Consider the following 19,536-nt stretch of genomic DNA (forward strand, 5'->3'; position numbering starts at 1 on the left):
ACGTACAGGGACTCCCGACGGCTGCCGGGGTCCTCTCAGGCGACGGCACCAACTCGCTGCCACGTTCTCCGGTGGCCGGCACTAGCCAGGTGCTAGCACACCCCGTCTCTCCCACAGCCAACTTTCCGGAGGGGCGGCTGTTTGAAAACCTCCGGCCGTCTTTGTTTGGTTGGGACAGAGCCAGCAAGGGCTGCCGGGAAGGTCACCCAGGAGGACACCGATGTACAGGGGAGGGCGGAGCCCTTCTCGTAACCCTTTCGGGGCAGCCGCGCTCCAGGGCTGCTCGGAGCCGCGTCACTGTAGGGCACAGACCTGTTCGTGCCGTCCCGGGGCACAGGCCAGGTCACACCCGTGCCAGAGGATGGAGGAGGAGCCTCACAGGAGGCAGCGCTGCCGTCTGTAGAGGTCCCCTCCAGCCCTGGAAGCACCGGCTCCGTCCCTGCGAAGGGATGGTGGCCACGCTGTGCCAACTGGGCTGGTGGCATGCGGCAGAGGCCACAGCGGGGCCATTCGCTCTGAAACTGAAGCAGACACGTGCTTTGAGCTGTTCTCTACTCTGCTAGTGCCCGCAGATGTGATGTTCAAATGTCTCTCCTCGCTCAGGCTTGGCTTAAAGGCTCAGTGTTGCCAGCAGCCCCTGGAAGCAGATCAGAGCCCCACACACGCTGCCACCACCGTCCTGGGGCTGGCCCTGCGGCTCACAACTCTTCAGGAACTCAGCTAACAGCTGGCAGGAAACCTTTTTCACAATACTGTTATTTTTCTGCTTGTTCAGTGACCTAACCTGCCTACCCCTGGAGAGATGAGAGCTGTTATAAGAATAAGGGTCTGCAGGACTTCAGCACCAGTTAGCCTTTATGGCTTTGTCATAACTGAGAGAGAAAAAAATTTTAAACACTGTGGGTGCAGACAGGTGGGTGTCGGGCTCTGCTCCCAGGGAACAAAGGACAGGATAAGGGCAAATGGCCTCAAGTTGCACCAGGGATGGCTTCGTTTGGATATTAGGGAAATACTCCTCGCAGAATGGGTAGTCAGGCATTAGAAGAGGTGCCAGGGCAATGGTAGACTCACCATCTCTGAAAGTGTTCAAAAACATATGTAGATGTGGCACCTGGGGACATGGTTTAGTGGTGGCCTTGGCAGTGCTGTGGGAATGGCATTGGAATTAGACTCAACGATCTTAGAGGGCTTTTCCAACCTAAATGATTCCATGATTCTAAGCTCATCATGACAGTCTACTAATAGTCCTCCTTTGACATAATGCAGTTTCTCATTGAACCCATGTGAACTTTTAGTAGACTACAAAATCGCCTGTGAGGGAAACCTGCCCTTTAACAAGACGTGTGAAGAACAACTTCCTTTTTGCTTTCTTTGGGGTTTTGTTTGTTTTCTTTGTTTTCTGTTAAAAAAGGACTGCAATATTATATTGGCTTTTGCATTTATATATTAGTTTCTGCATTGATCATAAGTACTTAGATATATACATCATATATACCTTTATTTAGCTGTTAGTATAACGTAATCTACCAGTTTAAGTATGTACGGCATAGCTTATAGAAATAGTAGTGAATATACAATATTATAGGCCTTAACTAAACACTGGGTGTTAAAATATCTCTATGTGACCAAAACACATGGTGTAAGGCAATCATGTTACCCCCCTTCTCCGCTGAGTGAATTCTCCAAGTGATAACTGTGACACAAACCCGAGCACCGGAGGACAATTAGAAAATACCAGGTTAAATTTAAAGAGGACATATTAAATCCTTATCAGAGGATGTAAAACAACAGGATGGAGACACAAGGAGGAATAAAATATATTAAACGGACACACAGGATGTCATGCAGATAAGCTGGAGTATGAAGAAACCAAACAGAAAAATTCCCATAACATCAAACAATTCAAAAGAATGTTTGAATAATGTGTGGACTGTATGAATATCTATGTACATCAGTAATGTAACAGTATATATAGATCACACTCTCTGACTTTACCCGTGTGCTTTTTGGCCAAAAGCCAAGGGCACCCCAGTGGTGGTTAATTTTTTATCCTTTATTAAACTTCTAAAACAACAAAATTCCAAATTGCAAATCTCATTTTTCACATTTTCTGAACCTGTTCCACGCCACTTTTTAGGTAATACCCCTTGGTTTTGCAGCAGAGCAGAAAATAAGCCTGTTTTTCTTCTTCCCACACATGAATTTACAGACACCTGCCCTGAGGTCTTGCTTATGTCTTGTGATGGAGGTAGATGGGACTGCATCCTTGCACTGCATTCAAGAGGTGAAGCTTCCGTTATTAGGAATTTAACAGATATGCCTGCGGCCATACATTTCAGCTGATCAGTACACCTGCTTCTCAGAAAGATCTATCCCTTTTAAGGCCCTGCATTAGGGATGGGGTCAAAATGCACTTCTGACTTTGTACCTCTTAAGTAAGAAGTCCGGCAGCCAGTGTGATCAGAAGTTCAGTGCCTGCAGTGCTAAATTTCCTTTTCAGTGACAGCAAACACATTTGGCAGGGAGAGAGAGACGATATCCTTCCCACATGATATGAAATGCCACTGTATCGTCTCCATCGTCTTTCATTCTCCTCCTCCCAATTTTCTTGCAGTTGAGAGGGCAAATCCCCTCACAGTAGTGCCGTCCCTATACCCGCAATCACCTCAAATTAGAGTCTGTGTGCTGTGAATCTGCAACCTGCACCTGAGACAGGGGGAAGCCAGAATCCACATGTGGAGGCTGCAGCCTGCTGGCTTGTCAAGCTCTTAAACCCCAGGGCTGAAGCCCCTATGCTATTAAATGCCATTACTATTATTATGCAGGACAGGGTTAGCAGGCACTTTTATTTCACCAGCCAGTGTGTAGCTGCACCCTTCCCCCACCCCGATCCCGTTCGCTTTAAGCCCTTCCGCCTGTCCCGCCTCCGTTGTTACGCCGTCACCGCGCGCCGACGCTGCCCCTTCCCGCCCGCTTGCGTCAATCTCGCGCGACGGGCGCGGAGCGGTGGCGGCGTCGAGGATGTGAGTGCGCGGCCGGGGCTGCGCCATCCGCGTTCATCCGGCCAGGCCGCGACCCAACCGGCCCCTCTGCCGCGCGGGGCGCCGGGGGGAGAGCGCTGGGGCCGCCGAGAAGCGATGGAGGGGCGAGGGCCGGGGATGGGGCCTCGGAGCCGCGGCCTCCCGCGGCCGGAGGCGGGGAGGGCAGCGGAGGGAGGGGCGGGGCGGGGCCGGCCAGGGAGCTGGGCCCGGGTGTCGGCGCTGCCGCCGCTGCCGCCGCCCGGCCGGCGGGAGGAGCGTTGTGCGGGCGCGAGGGGCGGGTTGGTTTGCTGATCTCGCGGCTCCCTGCCCCACGGGCGCTGTGCTGTACCCACGGCGTGCGGGTCTGTCTGCCCCGCGCCTCGCTGGCCGCAGAGCTGCGCCGAGTGGCTGTAGTGGGCGGAGAAGTGTCGGACGCCGAACCCTCCTCACACTAGGAATTCTGCTGGTTTGCAGCTGAAACCTGAAGCAAGCTCAGTAAAGGACTCGCCTGTAGCCATACGGGAAGCCTGGGTGCGAGCGAGTTAGCTTACTTTGCCACAGAACTGCTGCTCTATGTGTGCAGATTCTGGCTCTAAAGCAGAAGTGTGTGTCAGATGGACGTTTGGTTTGTGTGAATTGCTCTTATACTTTATGGTTTGGGGTGGATGACCCTAAACCAGGTGTTTGTTAGAGAGTGAGAGGTTTTTGATTGTAGGGAAGAAGCATGTCACTTAGAAATGCAATGTTATACAGCCTCGTGTGAGGACTGTGATTTAGTCTTTACTCATTTTCCAGTGAATGCCTGAATTTGTGCAGATGAAAATGCCCACAGGGTAGGGTGAGGTTTCCAACTATAGTGAGATTGGCAAGTAGCATTCCTGAGAAAGGAGTGAAACCACTGCTTAGTTTGGAGACTCCTTAAATGCAGCATCATCTGATGAATGTTCCAAAGCCATGTGGCTGATCTGCCTGGTAGGCACCTGTCCGAGGAGCAGTAAGCGTACTGCTCTGAAAGGAGATTGTAGCCAGGTGTGGATCAGGCTCTTCTCCCAGGCAGTGGGCAACAGGACAAGAGGACACAGTCTTAAGATGCACTGGAGAGGTTTAGATCAGACATTAGGAAGAATGTCTTCACAAAAAGGGCGATTGGGCTTTGGAAGGGGATGGCCAGGGAGGTTGTGGAGTCACTGCCCCTGGAGGTGTTTATGGAAAGACCGGATGCTGCACTGAGTGCTCTGATCTAGTTGACATGGTCGTGTTGGGTCAGACGATGGACTTGATGGTCTCAGAGGTCTGTTCCGATGTGATTCTGTGATTCTATATCCTGCTTCAGCAGCAGGCTGGGTAATTGCAAACATGCTGGTCTTTATCCATGTTTCCTCTTCCCTTCTCCCTGAAGGGCTAAAACCAGATCCAGATCTTGGGCACTAACAGATAGTTTTGTTTGCTGATGGCATCACGACTCTGATAGTCAACAGGTGCAGGAGGAGCTGATGTGTAGGCAGAGATAACCCAAACCTGGCTATGGGACATTTGGAAGAAGAAAAATGGGCTCTGGGGTGACGTAATTGCAGCCTTCCAGTACCTGAAATGAACCTATAAGAAAGAAGGGCCTGGAGTGCCAGGACAAGGGGAAATGGCTTTCCACTGACAGAGAGCAGGTTTACATTAGAGGTTAGAAAGAAATTCTTCCCTGTGAGGATGGTGAGGTCATGGCCCAGGTTGCCCAGAGAAGCCCGATCTTTTGAAGTGTTCAAGGCCACGTTGAAGCAACTTGGTGTAGTGGAAGGTGTCCCTGCCCATGGCCAAGAGCTTGGAAAGTGATGAGCTGTAAGGTTTACACCATCTCAAACCAGTCAGTGATTCTGTGATTTTATGAAAGGAAAATCATAAGTTTTCTGGTCTTGTGAAACCAGGAACCTGTCTGCTCTGTACCACCCAGCTGGGCTCATGCAGTGGCTTTCCAAACTGCAGCCCCCTCACACCTTGCACTGGAGAGGCACAGAGCTGAATAGAAATATCCTAAAGTTGAGTGACATACACAGGTTTGTTTGTCTTGGCTTGCTATGCAACACCCATGAGACAGTCCGTAGAGTGCTTTCTTCCTGCCACTGGTGCTAGAGGAGACATTTCCTTTCCCAGCAAGCTCTGCCAGTGGCACATCTGTGGTGTGGGTTTCCTGTCCTCTATACAGAAAGGCCATGGGTGTTTCTTGGTTTCTGCAGGGAGCTGGATTTGTGAATATTCATTTGTGTTGCTTCTTGCAGTTGGTGTATTAGGGAAAACTGAAAATCAGGAAAGCAAGTTTGGCTGTTCAGAAGTAATCTCTTCCCAACCATACATTTAATTGCAATTCAGAGAATAAAGTAATTGCTTACCAGAAGCACAGAAGCAACAAGGTTATTGGATGCTGTGAGCTGGAGAAATTTTCTTCTTGTTTAGTGAGTTTGCCTGTGATGCACATGGGGATGGAGATGTTTCCAACATCTTGCATTACTGTGCGTATTCAGTACCGCTGCAGATAAGGCTGGCAGCTCCAACACACTTCTGCTCATTCCCTGAATGTCTCATTCCATGGTAGTTGAGGGTGTCACACTTCTTTAGAGGTTATTAAAATGTTGGAGGCAGGTTTGTAATGCAGGTTTTAAACAATCTCCATGGAATAATCAAAATGCAACATGTTTAAAGATGTTGCAGATTATTTGATGGATGCAGCCCTCACATGGCAAACATCGGGAAGTCAACTAATGTCCAGCATTACAGTGCTAAATAGAGAGGTGTTAAATCCGTCTCCTTTCATCTAGAGCAAAGAGAGAACTGGTTCTCTGAATCGAGGAGTTAGAAGTGAGATTTGAGACATGGGGCCCATTCAGTGTTGCTCTGGATATCTCTGAAGGGGAAAAGGAATTACCAGGATTGAAAAAGAAGAGTTTGCTAGAACTTTTTCTAAAGTGTCTGGAATTGCCTAAGGCTTTAACTCCGCAGTTTCAGTGATCCTCAGTTATGTTCAAAGTTCAGTGTTTTGTGTTGCTGTCCTATTCTTTATTTGGGTGTGGGGCTTTTGTTCTCTGTTGTTTTGAATTAAGCAATGCCTTCTGCAATTTGTTGTTGAAGGGCTCCCTCGCCGACCAAGCGCAAGGACAGGTCTGAAGAGAAATCCAAGGACCGGTCCAAGGATAAGGCAGCCACTAAGGAGTCGGGTGAAAAGGATCGTGGTCGGGACAAGACACGCAAAAGACGCAGTGCTTCCAGCGGGAGCAGCAGTACCAGGTGAGTACTTTTATGGGAGTAACAAATGACAGCATTTTCAGAAATCAGTAGCTTTATTTGTGGTAGTGTTGGACCTGTTGAAAGCTTGTGTTGTGTTAGTCACTGCGCGATTTTGTCTAACTTAAGAGGGTTTATATTTTAGGTATGAGGTTTTTTTTTTTTGGCTGTCTGGTGAGTTGTGGAGCCTCAGTCACCGTTACTCTCTCTGTAGTTGTCAGTAGTTTCTCAGCCATTGTTTTTCTGGGTATTGTACTAATTTTTGTTCTCGCCCTTGAAACAGATCCCGTTCCAGCTCAACTTCCAGCTCAGGGTCCAGTTCCAGCACTGGTTCTAGCAGTGGCTCAAGTTCCTCTTCTGCCTCGAGCCGCTCTGGGAGCTCCAGCACCTCACGCAGTTCCAGTTCCAGCAGCTCTTCTGGATCTCCTAGTCCCTCTCGACGGAGACATGACAACAGGAGACGGTCTCGCTCCAAGTGAGTTTTGTCTTCTAGGAATTGCCAGATGACAGGTTAATTCCATATAGAATACAAGATTGTGATCGGAACATATTGTTCTCTGAAGACCATTTGATTTTTCCATAACTTAGAGATGTGAAATTTTTTAGAATGGGTGTGCTCCATTTCCTTAGAATCCAAATATACGCCCTATAGGAACAGAGATTAAAAACCTAATTTTTAAGAGTTCTAAGTTTTTAAATATTATATTTTTTAGAGGTGGCTTTAATCAATGTTTCCTTATTAGTATGGGCCTAGATAAGAGTAAAGCTTTTCAGTTCCTGTAAACTACAGCCATGGCTAACAGAAAAGTCAGCGCTAAAACCAGGATATATGTGTATATATGTATATATTCTTGTTTATAAAAAAACAAAATAGGAAGGGGGGCAGAGGAAGCTCCTGTAAGGGTGACATGGGAATCAAACTATCTTAATGTCTGTACAGTTTTTCCTTTGCATAAGGGGATGAAGGCTGATAAAAGTCTCCTTAAGGCAGTGTGGGGTGTTTAGTGTATCACTCAATTTATGGAGTTTAAGATTAGGAAGAAGCATAAATACAATTTTTCTACATGCTGATTTTTTTACAGATTCAAGTTTCCTTCCAGATTTTTTTAACGGCAAAGGCATTGTGATATGCAGCTAATTTTAAATAGCTTTTTAAACATTTTTGGACCTCTGTAGTGAACGGAAGATACAGAAACACAAATAATTGAATCTGTTAATTTGCCTGGTTGTGGTATGCTGTGATGTTTATTAGGCCTTAGTTTGCCTCTTCAGTTGTTGAGGCAAAGAATGCTTTTGTGTTAACAACTGGGAAATGCTTTAACTATAACCAGAACTTCATAGAAGTGCTTGCTAAATTTTGTATTTGTTACCCTAATTGTAGTGAAGTTGAAAAGTTGCAAAAAAACGTTCTCAAATTTCAGAAGGTTCTAAAGCAAAAGCAAACAAGGCAAATGCAAGTCCTGAGGTGTTTCTGAGTGGAACACCCTCGCCACCACCCCAGCACTGTAACTTCTTCAGGACAAAGATGCTCTTCAATAAAATGGTATTTTTAATCACGTGATAATGACTGGCTTTGATTTTGTCTTGCATGTTCTCTGAAAACTGTAAATGTTTTCTCTTGTCCAAATCAGGTCCAAACCACCCAAGAGAGATGAAAAGGAGCGGAAGAGGCGGAGCCCATCACCCAGACCCACAAAAGTGCATGTTGGAAGGCTCACTAGAAACGTGACCAAGGTAATAATAGCATGTACCCCTGTAGTCAAACATTCAAGTTCTTCTCTGAGAATGCGTGAGTTGCTCTTTCAAAGCTCTTGAAACTTTTTGGTTACTAGAGAGTTACCAAGGTGTTGATGTTGGATATTGTTTCTTTGTGTCCAGGTTGATCAGCGAGGAAAATTTTGGTAGGATTTTACCAAATCAAATACCCTGAAGGTTTCTGAGACTCTGTAGTGCTTAAGAAGTCTGCCTGTTTTGTCAGTATTCCAGACCTTATATCCTGCTTTACTAGGAAGAAAACTATAGAATTTGGGACAACAGCTGAAATTACCTTGGAGGCATAAAGAATATCAGGCAGTTTTTGATAAAGGATCTGCAGAGAGCTGGGCTGGCTTGAGTTGTCTTTGCTAAAATGTAGTTTAAAGGTCTTCAGGGGTAAAAGGCTTAGGCTTCTGAAAAAATTATATGCTGTGGATTTACTGCTCTGTGCCAGCCAGACCTGGCTAGGGAGTGTGCTCTGTGTTCATAAGGCTTGCTCTCTCTCTTCAGGACCATATCATGGAAATCTTTTCCACTTACGGAAAGATTAAAATGATTGACATGCCAGTTGACAGGCTAAACCCACACCTCTCCAAAGGTTATGCTTATGTGGAGTTTGAGAACCCAGATGATGCTGAGAAAGCCCTGAAACACATGGATGGAGGTAAGTACTGACCTGCAAGGAGCCTAGGGGCTTTTAAAAATCTTCAGAGTAGATGGATTTGATCAGAAAATTAGTTAAAGGTGATAGGGATGTCTTTAGTGAGCTGATGTAAAGTACTGTCAGTTTTCAGCCCAAATGGCTTTTTTGTGGTTCAGGATAGATTCAAGAAATCACAGAACTATTAAAACTAATCTGTTTTTAAAAACAGTGAAAAAATTATTTTAAGCTTATATGAAAACTTCTCCAGGTTTACATCTGAACTGCAGTTTGGTGGGATTAGGTAAAGAAGTCTAGTAGGTGTGTGGACTTTGTCAGAATAGCCCCTGAGCAGGGTATGGAGCACCATGGGCTGATCCTACTTCAGTTGCTTTTGACAAAGCTGTGAGCAGTAATATGGTATGTATATGTTAGTGTTGAAAAGTGCTTCTTTCTCTTTCTGCAATTCTCTAAAAAGGCCAGATTGATGGTCAGGAGATCACAGCCACAGCTGTGCTGGCACCACGGCCTCGACCACCTCCCAGACGCTTCAGCCCCCCCAGGAGGATGCTGCCACCGCCGCCGATGTGGCGCAGGTCACCCCCTCGCATGAGGAGGAGGTGAGAGCTGGGACAGCACTTTTCTTTCTCACTAGCAACTCGTTATCACTGAAAGATTTGGCATGGGGACAATCCTATTGGACTTGACTTTCCCCTGCCAAGTGACAGTAACACATTTTGGGCATCAGTTGAACCTGGGTTGCAGTTCCTAACTCCTTAGCTCCAGGGTGCCTGCTCTGGTCTGCACCCTGAGCACAGTCTCTGGGAAAGGTCTCGTCATTTCCAGCCTGTTCCCTGGAGCCCCTTTGCATAAAGGCTTCAAGGTGAAGTGGGAACAGACTCTGGCTGACAGAGCACTTGTGGCAAGCTGTGCCAGTGTCTTGTTTTTCAGAAGCCCTTGTACCTCCCTCCCTTATTTCTGAATGGGCACATGACCAAAAAGCAGTCCTGTGTCAGGTCACTGGAGTACACTGGCCCCAAGGTGTGACCTGACAGTTGTGCAACTTGGAGCTGCCCGACTGTGCTTGGTTAAGTTGTTCTGAGTCTTCGGTGTTTACGTGTCTTCAAAATGTCTTACTTGTCAGTAGTAACTTGATTGCTGAACATCTTTGAGCTACAGGTTTAAAAATGAGCAGTAGTTACTCTTGCACAAGATCCAAGAGGCTTCTTGCTGCTCCTTTAAATACACCTTTGGCTGAGGTCTCACAGATTCAGGTTTGCCATTCCCTCCTCCTTTTGTTATCTTTTCTACTCCAACTTTTACTGTCCTGTTAAAGCTCTGTTAGTAATCTGTGCCTGGAACCTCTGTGTCATAGCAGTAGCTATACTGCTGTGACTGTTGGTTGTAGTACTGAGAAGCTTGAAGCTAAACTACTTCATGAATAAGCTTCCCCTAAGGTGCTTCCTTGTAATTTAAAAGGATTTGGATAAATCCTTCCCTTGACTATCACTCTCTCAGTAGTCAAAGATGACTTCAGGTGAAGGAGGATCTGATGTAGGATCTGAGCTCGTTTTCCTTGAGGAAGAAGATAAGTTTCTTGTCTGTTGTTCAGGTATTAATAATTTTTTCCGGCTCTTAAGAAGAGGGAGGATAACCACAATATTCCTGCTGTGTCCTCTCTGGTGCTGTTTTTGGCTCAAGCTCTTTTGCCATGATGTGTGAGGGATTTTGGCAGGAGGCGGGGAAGTGATTTTAAAAAGTTGGTAGCTGAGCTGACCAATTACTCGAACTGTTGCTTGTCTCCTAATGGAAGCTTTCTCCTCCTTCCCTGCCAGGTCCCGGTCTCCTCGGCGCAGGTCCCCTGTTCGCCGGCGATCCCGATCCAGGTCTCCTGGACGAAGGCGCCATCGCAGCCGCTCCAGCTCAAACTCCTCAAGATAAAGCAAAAGGACTGGACAGCTTTTTACTTTTTAACTTAAATCCCATCAGATGGAATATTGTACCTTTTTTTTTATAATGAGTCTGGGTGAGGAGGAGTGAGAGATAATCCTGGCAGTGAAGGCAACGTAAGAGGAGAGAGCACCAGTTCCTGGCCAGTAACCTTTACTGTGAGGCTTCTGGATTCCTGGTATTGAATTGAAATTATTTAAAAATGGCTTTGATTTTAAAGGCTGCAAAAACATCTTTTCCAGATACAGGGAGGGAAAGATATTTCAACCTCTGTTTCTCCACTTAGCAGCTGCTGCTTGGTGATTGTAAACGCTTAGTATGGTGTACAGACCAGCATGTAAATCTTAAGCTAGTTCAGAACCCCAGTGAGTAAGACAGTGAGCCACATACCTTGATCTCCAAGTGCCAGCACAGGACATTTCAGGGCAGCTGGAGCCCCAAAGCTGCCTGGGACTTAATTCAGAATTATTGCTTTATTCCAGTTCCCTAGATGATTAGTTTCTGCAGAGTAAGCTCTTCTGTAAAGTTTACACCAGGCAATCACCACAGAAACAATGGTCCAGCCCAGTGAACATGACACTATGTAGGAGAAGTTGGAAATCCTATGAAGTGTTCTGTAATTGCCCCCTAAGTGATTTCTTTCACATTTTTGTTGATGGTGTTGGTAAAAATTCCCTACTCAACCCACAGTGAAACAGTGTGAGCGTTTTCACAAATACTAAATGAGCGACTGAGCACCAACCCCTTGGAAACTGCAAAGCAGAGAGGAAGGCTTGAAGCCACGATGCTGGCTGGATTAACTGGGGTTTATACAAGGAAAGGCAAAAAATTTACCACCTGTTGTACAGTCAATACTATACAGATTTTTTTTTTGTTTTGTATGACTTTGTATCCTTTTGGGCCATGTTGTGTTTGTACTTGTGTAGGACAAGCAGTTACTGAATAAAGCAGTAGGGTTGAGAACGGCTGTGCTGCCTCGCTGCGTTACGGTGCGCGCGGTGGGGCTGTGGGGAAAGCCGGCGCGGGGCGCTGCCTCTTTAAGGGGGCGGTGCTCGTCCCTCCTTCCGTGGGCTGGCGCCGCTCATTGGCTGCTCCTCAGGGCAGGCGGAAGTGGGGCTGCTGCGTGCTCCCCTCAGCGTCATGGCGGCAGCGGCAGCGGCGCCGCCGGGGCCGGGACTCGATCTGGACCCGGGGCTGGGGCCTATCCTGCGGGAGGCCGTGGCGGCTCTGGACCGGGCCGGGGCGGAGGAGGGGCTGGCGGCGGCCCTGGGCGCGGTGCGCGCCGCTCTGGAGGCGGCAGGCGGCCCAGCCGCCCTCGGGGAGCGGGAGCGGGCGCTGTTCGGCGCCTTCCTGCGCAGCCTGGCCCGGGCGCCTGGCGCGGCGCGGCCCGAGGGCGTGTGGCAGCGCTGCTTCCTGGAGGGCCCGCCCGGCCTTGTCCTCTTCGTCTTGCTGGAGGCCCTTGGCTCCGCAGGGTCAGTCCGGCTCACCGGAGCAGGCAGTCGTGCTGGGGTTCCCCAGGGCTGGTCTCGGCGCGCGGCAGGGGTGCCTTTCAGCTGGGCTGAAGTGCGGAGGGAGACGGAGATATGGGTGAGCGCCGGCGGCCCTTGCCCCGCCCTGAGTGCCTTCAGACTCCACACGATGCTGTGCGTCCCCCAGAGTCACAGAACTCGGTCGTGGTTGTTGAAGGTCCAGAATGTTTGGAGCCGAGGAAGCTGCAGCTAAAAATATATTAAAATCGCTTTGTTTTTTTTTTTTTTTAATCCATTATAACAGAAAAGAGGCATTTCAGTGGTGATACCACAACTGAAAAGCAGTAGCATGTAAATTTTATTTTTACCATTTGAAAAAGGCAGGAACTTACACTTAATTTCTTCCAGCTCTGGCCTTGACCCGAGGGAGGTAGTTGAGGTCCTGGAGCAGTTCCTGCAGGAGGGCCGGTTGTCAGCGTTACTGTGGGAGGTCTGTCAGCAGCAGGCACAGGCGGGCTGCCCGGAGCTGCAGGAAGCCCTACTCAACAAGATCGTGTGTTTGCCTGAGCATGTGAGCAATAAACTCCAGGGGAAAAACCCACCAGTGTTCTTCCCACAGAACTACTTCCCTCTCCTGGGTGATGCAGTTCTCCAGGTGCTAGAGAAGATCTCTGACTGTCTGCGGGGTAAGGCTGCAAGGATGACTGTACTGTAGGGTTGCATTTTCTGAAGAAGTGTTTTGTGCATGGACCCCATGGCTGCTGCTTGGAATACAGATGATTAGTGTTACAGTGCCTCATGTTCCTCCTTGAGGCTATCCTAAAAGCATAAAGTCCCAGGAATGAGGAAGATGGCTGACGCCTGTTGGAATACACTGAAAGCAGTAATCCTCCAAGCAGTTAAACAGCTTAGCTGTGGTCACTTAGTGTGTGAGGAAGGAATTGTTTGGGAGATATGAGTGGTACTGAATCAACCAGTGGCATTGCTACCGGTGGCATTGCATTAAAGTGAGACTGAACTGCTTTAGCTTTCTGCCTGACACTGTAACTAATACTGAATGCTGGTTTGTGCCTGAAGGCAGGTAGTAGAGGGAGGAGGAGATGATAATTGAAGAGAAAAAGTTAATGTGTTTTCAGAATTCAGCACTTGTGGAAGTGTCTGCTCTTCCTACTGAAGGTTAGTTGGAGGATGCTGGTGCCACGCTTGTTTAAGCTCATGTCTGTTTTATCCCAGGTGGCTTGGATTGCTCCATCTCTTTTGTTTCTCATGTCCTGGGGAAAGTGTGCATTCATGGAAGGCAAAGTGAGTGTTTTACCATGCTCTTTTGGGGAGGGGGCAAATGTTTTAGTGTATTAGCATGGGAGGATAACTGTGATGATGATCAACGGAAGGATTGGGAGACCAACAAGTTAATTTGGAGCTGTTCTGAGTTGTGCTGCACAGACTGCCCTCTGCTTTCTGAGGCTGCTCAGCTGTGTCTGATAGATATTGGTGCTTTTCTGCTGGTTGATATGAATGGGACGTGTTCTCTCAAAAACTGATGGAGAGAACATCCTCATCAGGATGAGAATTGGGATGGGGAGATTCTCATTCTGCCATTTGGAGTATGACTACTAAATGTCTTTTAGTGCTTTTCGTGTCTGAAAGTGTTATGAATGCCAGTGTAAGTCCCTGCCCACATGCAGTAGCCATCTTGTTGGGAGCAGCCTTTGGTCTGGGTTTGCTCAGAACTTCAAAGCCACTGAATGCAGTAGTTAACAGAGCTGGGGAAGAAGAAGAAGGAAGATTTCTGGCTCTTTACTGTGATGAGGAATTCTGGCCAGTTCCGTAGGCTGCCTAGGTTGGTTCTTACCAGTAAGTTCTCCAGTTCTTGTTTGAGCATGAACAAAGAAGAGCAACAGAGCTGGGGGAAGGTCTGAAGCACAAGCAAGCTCAGGCTCAGCCTGGAGAAAAGGAGGCTCAGGGGGGAACTTCTCACTCCACAACTCCCTAACAGGAGGGTGCAGCCGAGTGGGGGGGGGGTCAGGCTCTGCTCCCAGGAAACAAGAAACAGGACAAGAGGAAATGGCCTCAAACTGTGACGGGGAGATTTAGATTAGATATTAAGGAAAACTTCTTCATGGAAAGGGTGGTCAGGAATTGGAAGAGGTTGCCCAGGGTAGTGATGGAGTCACTACCTCTGTGGAGGGATTTAAAAGCCGTGTGGATATGGCATTTGGGGACACAGTTTAGTGTTGGCCTTCGCAGTGCTGGGTTATAGCTGGACTTGATGGTCTTAGAGAGCTTTTCCAACCTAAATGATTCCCTGATTCTAGTCGTATTTCTACTGCAGGAGCAATTTAGAGCTGAAAACTGTTCGTTGTATCTTTTCATGTTGTAAAGATCTTAAAATTCTCAGGTCAGTCTCAAATGCTGTTGTACCAGTCCTACCCATCTGGGGTATTTACTCTTTTCTCTTGTGCTTCAGAGGAAATTCTGGGAGTTTTGGTGCCCCGCCTGACAGATCTCACCAAGTCAGACTGCATCTGGCAGAGGATATGCTGGCGGTTGGTGGAATGTGTGCCAGACCGCTGGATGGAAGCAGTGGTCCTTGGTTTTGTGCAGAGAGCACCTGGGTAAGAACTCTAAGAACTCTGCTTTCTCCCTGATCCACAGCAAAGGCAGGAATTGTCACAAATACTTGCAGAATTGGTCTCTGAAAGGTGCTGTATTTGTGTAGGTGGTTTTTTACACTGCCGTTTTCTAAAAGACTCAAAGGATTAAGTAGTTGCTTGTTGCCTCTTAGGGAGAACCTACGCAATTTCTTAAGTATCTACATCTTGACATGCAGTGGGAAAACAAGGGAAAGCATTCTTTGCCATTACTGCCTCAGTATCTGAGTTTATAGGTATTCTAGAGAATTGGTTGCAAATAGCTGCTCTCAGATTTTCCTATGATTAGGAGCAGCATGACAACAATGACGGGGATTCCTGATGTATTGTTGTTTGTCTCGTTAGGGCAGATGTCTTGTCCAGATTGCTAGGAAACCTGGTTATGAAGAACAAGAAGGCTCAGTTTGTGGTGACACAGAAGATGCTGCTCTTGCAGTATGGCCACACGGTGAGGACTCTGTGGGAAACACCAGTGTAGTAGTGCCAGGTTTTCCCTGGTGCCAATGTGTTTTTAGCTGAGCTCTTGCTTTTCCTGAGTGAGGTTTAACTCTTCATTCCGAAATGAGCCCTCAGTCTCCCCACATTTGTGCAGCTGTTCACTTACAGCAGAGTGTAACAGAGAGGGAGTGGTGAACAGTAGCTTTGAAATCATGGGATTCATGTGCTTTATTAGTGTTAATGGTGATTAGCAGAATTACTGTACTCCTCTGGAATCAAGTGATTATTTGCACAGAGTTTCAGAATTCTGGAGAGCTGAAAGCATTTAGTTATTTTAGAATCTGAAAGAGTAGATTGAGACAGCCAGGATCCACCCTCGGGGATTAGAATTAGATCAAAGACATGAGACAAGGACTGTTGGGATTTTTTCTGTGCACCTAAGTTTGTCACAGGGTGTTAGGAACTGTACTGTGACTTGTGAAGCTGTTGTGAGAGATGTTCTTTAGACTTCATAAGTTCTATGTTTGCCTGGGACTGTGCTGGTTTTGTTGGTAAAATACTGTTCTGTATTTCTGTCATGGTTTTCTATGTATTTTGTCAGCAACTGCATATGTGTTCTTGCTGGTTTTTTAAAATTTTTTTGCTTTTCTGTCTCTGCATGTTGTCAGCCAGTCCCTCAGAATGAGGTTTAATTGTAGTAAATAAACCCAGACACTTGTCATTGCTGAATGACAGCTTTATGCCCCGTTGAAGCAGAAGTTGTGGTTTTCCTTGCAGACGGCCGTGCTCCAGAACCTCCTCGGCTACCTCTCTCTGGACAGCCTCCGGCGCACCTTGTTGCTCAGAGTAAGGTTCACTGAGTTACTGGTGAGATAACTGGTTACTGGTCTGATCAGGAACAGTGTGCTCTGTTTGTATCTGGGAGTGCATAATTTCGGTGCTTCTCTCAGACTTTGCTTTCATGAGAATGAGGGAAGCCCAGCCATATCCCAGGTGAACTGTGATAAATGAATCAAAACTTTCTTTCTGCACTGCTGGCATTAATTTTTCATATTTAACTGGTAAATTTTCTTCCAAGTAGCAAAACTAGTGAAGCTTGGGTTCTGACAGATGTCCCATGTCCTCTGATCTTCTCACCTTCCTCAGTCACCCTGTTTATGTGGCTGGGCACATGGCAAGAAGGGATCAAGTTGGTGAACAGTTTACCAAATGGTTGATGTTTCAGATTCTCTCTCATATACATTTTCCTCAGTGGAGATGGCAGATATTTTGCCTCTCCAAGTCAGCAATGTGATGAAACTTCTATGAAATCTTTATGTCTGGAAATCCCTGCCATTTTGTCAAATTACTATTTTTTCCACTGTTTACATGTTCTAAAATGATCTAAAAGTGCTGACAGTTATCTAAAATTGGACTAAACATAGATAAAACCTTATAATATCATACTTTCTTATAACACATATTGCTTTGCATATAGTATTTCTTCAGGAGAAATAAACATCAATTTTAAATTTAAAAACCCATTATATTTAACAATATCTTAAATAAAAGTGCAGTTCTTGGGTGGTCAAACACAGTACGTTTTGGGCCCTGAAATACAGAATTTGTATTTTTTTACTCTCTTTGTACGGAGAGTAAAAATGTGCTTCAAAAATTACCTCTGTATAGAAAAGATCCATTTCAGACCAACCTGAATTATCTGATTTAGGTGCTACAGGAGCTATTGGAGACTTGGAGCAGTGGCAGTGCTGTGAAACACTCCCCAGCTGAGCAGCAGCTGTACATTAGCAAGGCCATCCTCATCTGCCTCTCGCACCTGAAGGAGCCTGAAATTGAGAGCTGCAGACAAGGTGAGGGTATGTGAGAAGCAGGGCTTAGATTTGTTCAGCAGAGTGTCTCACTATGAATAGAAAAATATCTTGTTTTGATCTGTGGATAAGCAGAATTGTCCCACTTTCACCTTGGCAAATGGGGTAACCTTCTGGAATCCTCTTTAGCATTTATATGATAGAATTCCAAGTGCATAACTTTAGATTATGGAATTGAAGAAGGCCTCACTTTGCCTTAAGGTTCTGACATGAGCAGTGATTTAAAAACCCTGAAGTTTTGTCACAGGAAAACAAGGACTAGCTCTGGCACTTGTGAGAGGAATGGTGTGATTTGTAATTTATAGGCTTAACCTTGGAGCATAGGTGCAGCTCCAGAGAAGCAGGGAAGATATCTAGGGGTAAAAAGCTATTAGCTTGATGTCTGACAGTCCATGGGCATTCCTCAGTGTGAAGTGAGCAGGTTAGTCACTGGCATGGACCTCCAGTTCTGTGCTCACACAGTGCATAGCACGCAGGGGTCCTGGCCTAACACCACTTTTTCTGTTGCCATTAAAAAAAAAAAATCCATACAATGTCTAGAATTAATTCTGTGTGTGTGTATGACTTATGGGGATGGGAAGGTTCACTTCAAGACTTGCTCATCTGTTTCATTCTAGCGTTACAGTTCTTTAAGTGAATAAGCGACCTGATACATATTACCAGTTCTGTATAGTTTAATTGTCAGGTTTTTGTGTGACAGCTGTTGAAAAGATAAGCTTTCTGAGATGAAGGAGGTCATTCAAACAGCAGTAAGCCTGCCTGGTGAAGCTGGTAACCAGTATTCCCTGAAGGCTGAGAAATATTTGTGTTATCTGCCTGTTTGAACATATCCAAAGTTAGGCAAATACCTGTATCTATGTGATTGTTGTACTGGTCAGAACTTGTAATGTCCTCAAAACATGACATTTATTTAAGTGACTCTGAAGTGGTCTAAAACCAAACTAAGGATTGATTTACCATCCTTTTTTGTTTCAGTGAAAACCAAAATATTGCAAATTTAGAATATATTGTAACATTTTGTTGACTTTGTGTGGGTTTTCTGTGTTGGTGCTGAAGGGCAGCACTGACACTGCAGGGAAGGAAGCCACAGTTCAGGGACCCTTTCTATCCGTTATTGGGCAGTGAGTGGGTAAAGCTGTCCTCAGGGATACACATAAAGATGGGTGTTTGTTTCTGCCACTGTTTCAGAATTTCAAACATGCACTGCTTGCTGGTTATTTGTTTCAGAGCTTCTGACAAGCATGATGGAGGGTGTGAAATGCCACTTGGACAGCAGTCTGCCACAACTACGGCATCTGGGCATGGTGGTAGCAGAGGCCATCAGCTTGAAAATAAACACTGAGGGGCCTGTCCTGAAGTTTGAGGTGAAGGTTTCAGTGAAATTTATGACTGGTTTGCTGGGCTTAGAGGAGGTAAAAGCTTTAAACCACATGATCCAGGGCATTATAGTCCTTTTTTATCTGGAAGTAAGAAAAGGCAGTCACACCTTCAAAAAGAGATAATCTGTTTACAAAAAAGCAGTTGTATTGTAATGGTCAGGTGGCTGAGAGTTACCTCAGGAGTGCAATCTGCTGGCAGAGGTTGGGATAAACTTGGTAATTAAAGTTTATCTTATTGCATGAGGGAATCAGAATCTGATTTGTAGGAGTTGAGAGGGGGCTTCAAATGTAAAGCAGTGGTGAGCATTCAGTCCCTGACATGGTGGGAAGACCTGTTCTGAGCTGGGATTTTCAAGACTAACATGGAGATATTTGCTCTGCTCTTTCCAGTAGAATTTATGTGACTTATTTGATTAAATCACATTAATTCTTTCCTGTCACATTGCCATTTATTAAATGTTTGAAAGATGGAAATAGCTTTCAGATAAGGTGTCATCAGGCACTACTCTTAAATATAAGGACAAAGATTACAGCTGCCTGTTGCTGTCAGCACAGGGATTGAAACAGGATTGATGAGGGTTCATCTGACCATGATTTAGTCCATGTGCAGTACAAGGATGAAATGTTGAATGCTGAGCATATTTGCAGTAGGTAATAGAGTGCAGCAACAGTTACTCTGTATATCTAGTATGAAGAAGAGGATGAAACAAGAGAATTGAAGTCACTTCTGGTGCAGGCTCCATCATCTTGTATTGTCCCCAGCCTTCCAGATGATGAGTAAGTTATTTCTACTATTCATGCAATCTTCTTGCCCTTCTCCATGCCTTTTTCCCATTACACACAAGAACTATGTACAGTATTCAAGGTGTTTTATGCATTCTTAAACATCATAATGCATCACCTTCTTAAAATGTGATTTAATTACATTTATAATTCAATTGGTAGTGTGTACTAAAATAGTCTGTTGATAGCTGCACGTGGTAAAACTGTGGTGTAGGGGTCTTGTATGCTCTTGTGTAGAATCAAATGGGCATTTCTGTTTGCTTCTTGGAAATCTGGTACTTGTGCTGTATGCCCCCAGCCCATTCACCCATGACAA

At 46.1% G+C, this 19,536-nt stretch overlaps 3 protein-coding genes across 8 annotated transcripts in view; 2 read left to right on the plus strand and 1 right to left on the minus strand.

The window, feature by feature from the left end:
- The window catches only part of LOC106861675 (uncharacterized), a 29,660-nt gene extending 29,450 nt beyond the window's left edge, over positions 1-210 (minus strand). For all 3 annotated transcript variants that reach the window (XM_088174705.1, XM_014890214.2, XM_088174707.1), the window contains exon 1: positions 7-210. The gene's annotated coding sequence lies outside the window, so the exon portion shown is untranslated. The remainder of the gene's footprint in view (positions 1-6) is intronic.
- Positions 211-2,963: 2,753 nt separating this feature from the next.
- Positions 2,964-11,599, plus strand: RNPS1 (RNA binding protein with serine rich domain 1). Its single transcript, XM_014890217.2, has 7 exons — positions 2,964-3,023; positions 6,135-6,290; positions 6,571-6,762; positions 7,919-8,021; positions 8,553-8,706; positions 9,161-9,302; positions 10,518-11,599. Coding segments are annotated over exons 1-7 (855 nt in total). The 5' UTR covers positions 2,964-3,021; the 3' UTR covers positions 10,624-11,599.
- A 153-nt stretch (positions 11,600-11,752) lies between these two features.
- Positions 11,753-19,536, plus strand: part of TELO2 (telomere maintenance 2) — a 30,813-nt gene continuing 23,029 nt past the window's right edge. For all 4 annotated transcript variants that reach the window (XM_088174718.1, XM_088174717.1, XM_088174716.1 and 1 more), the window contains exons 1-9: positions 11,753-12,104; positions 12,510-12,787; positions 13,335-13,403; positions 14,569-14,716; positions 15,098-15,200; positions 15,968-16,036; positions 16,899-17,040; positions 18,286-18,422; positions 19,126-19,214. In XM_088174718.1, coding sequence (XP_088030844.1) covers positions 11,773-12,104; positions 12,510-12,787; positions 13,335-13,403; positions 14,569-14,716; positions 15,098-15,200; positions 15,968-16,036; positions 16,899-17,040; positions 18,286-18,422; positions 19,126-19,214 — 1,367 coding nt within the window. In that variant the 5' untranslated portion in view covers positions 11,753-11,772. The remainder of the gene's footprint in view (positions 12,105-12,509; positions 12,788-13,334; positions 13,404-14,568; positions 14,717-15,097; positions 15,201-15,967; positions 16,037-16,898; positions 17,041-18,285; positions 18,423-19,125; positions 19,215-19,536) is intronic.

This window comes from Sturnus vulgaris, chromosome 16, assembly GCF_052056855.1.
Source record: "Sturnus vulgaris isolate bStuVul1 chromosome 16, bStuVul1.hap1, whole genome shotgun sequence".
Taxonomy (NCBI): Eukaryota; Metazoa; Chordata; class Aves; order Passeriformes; family Sturnidae; genus Sturnus; species Sturnus vulgaris.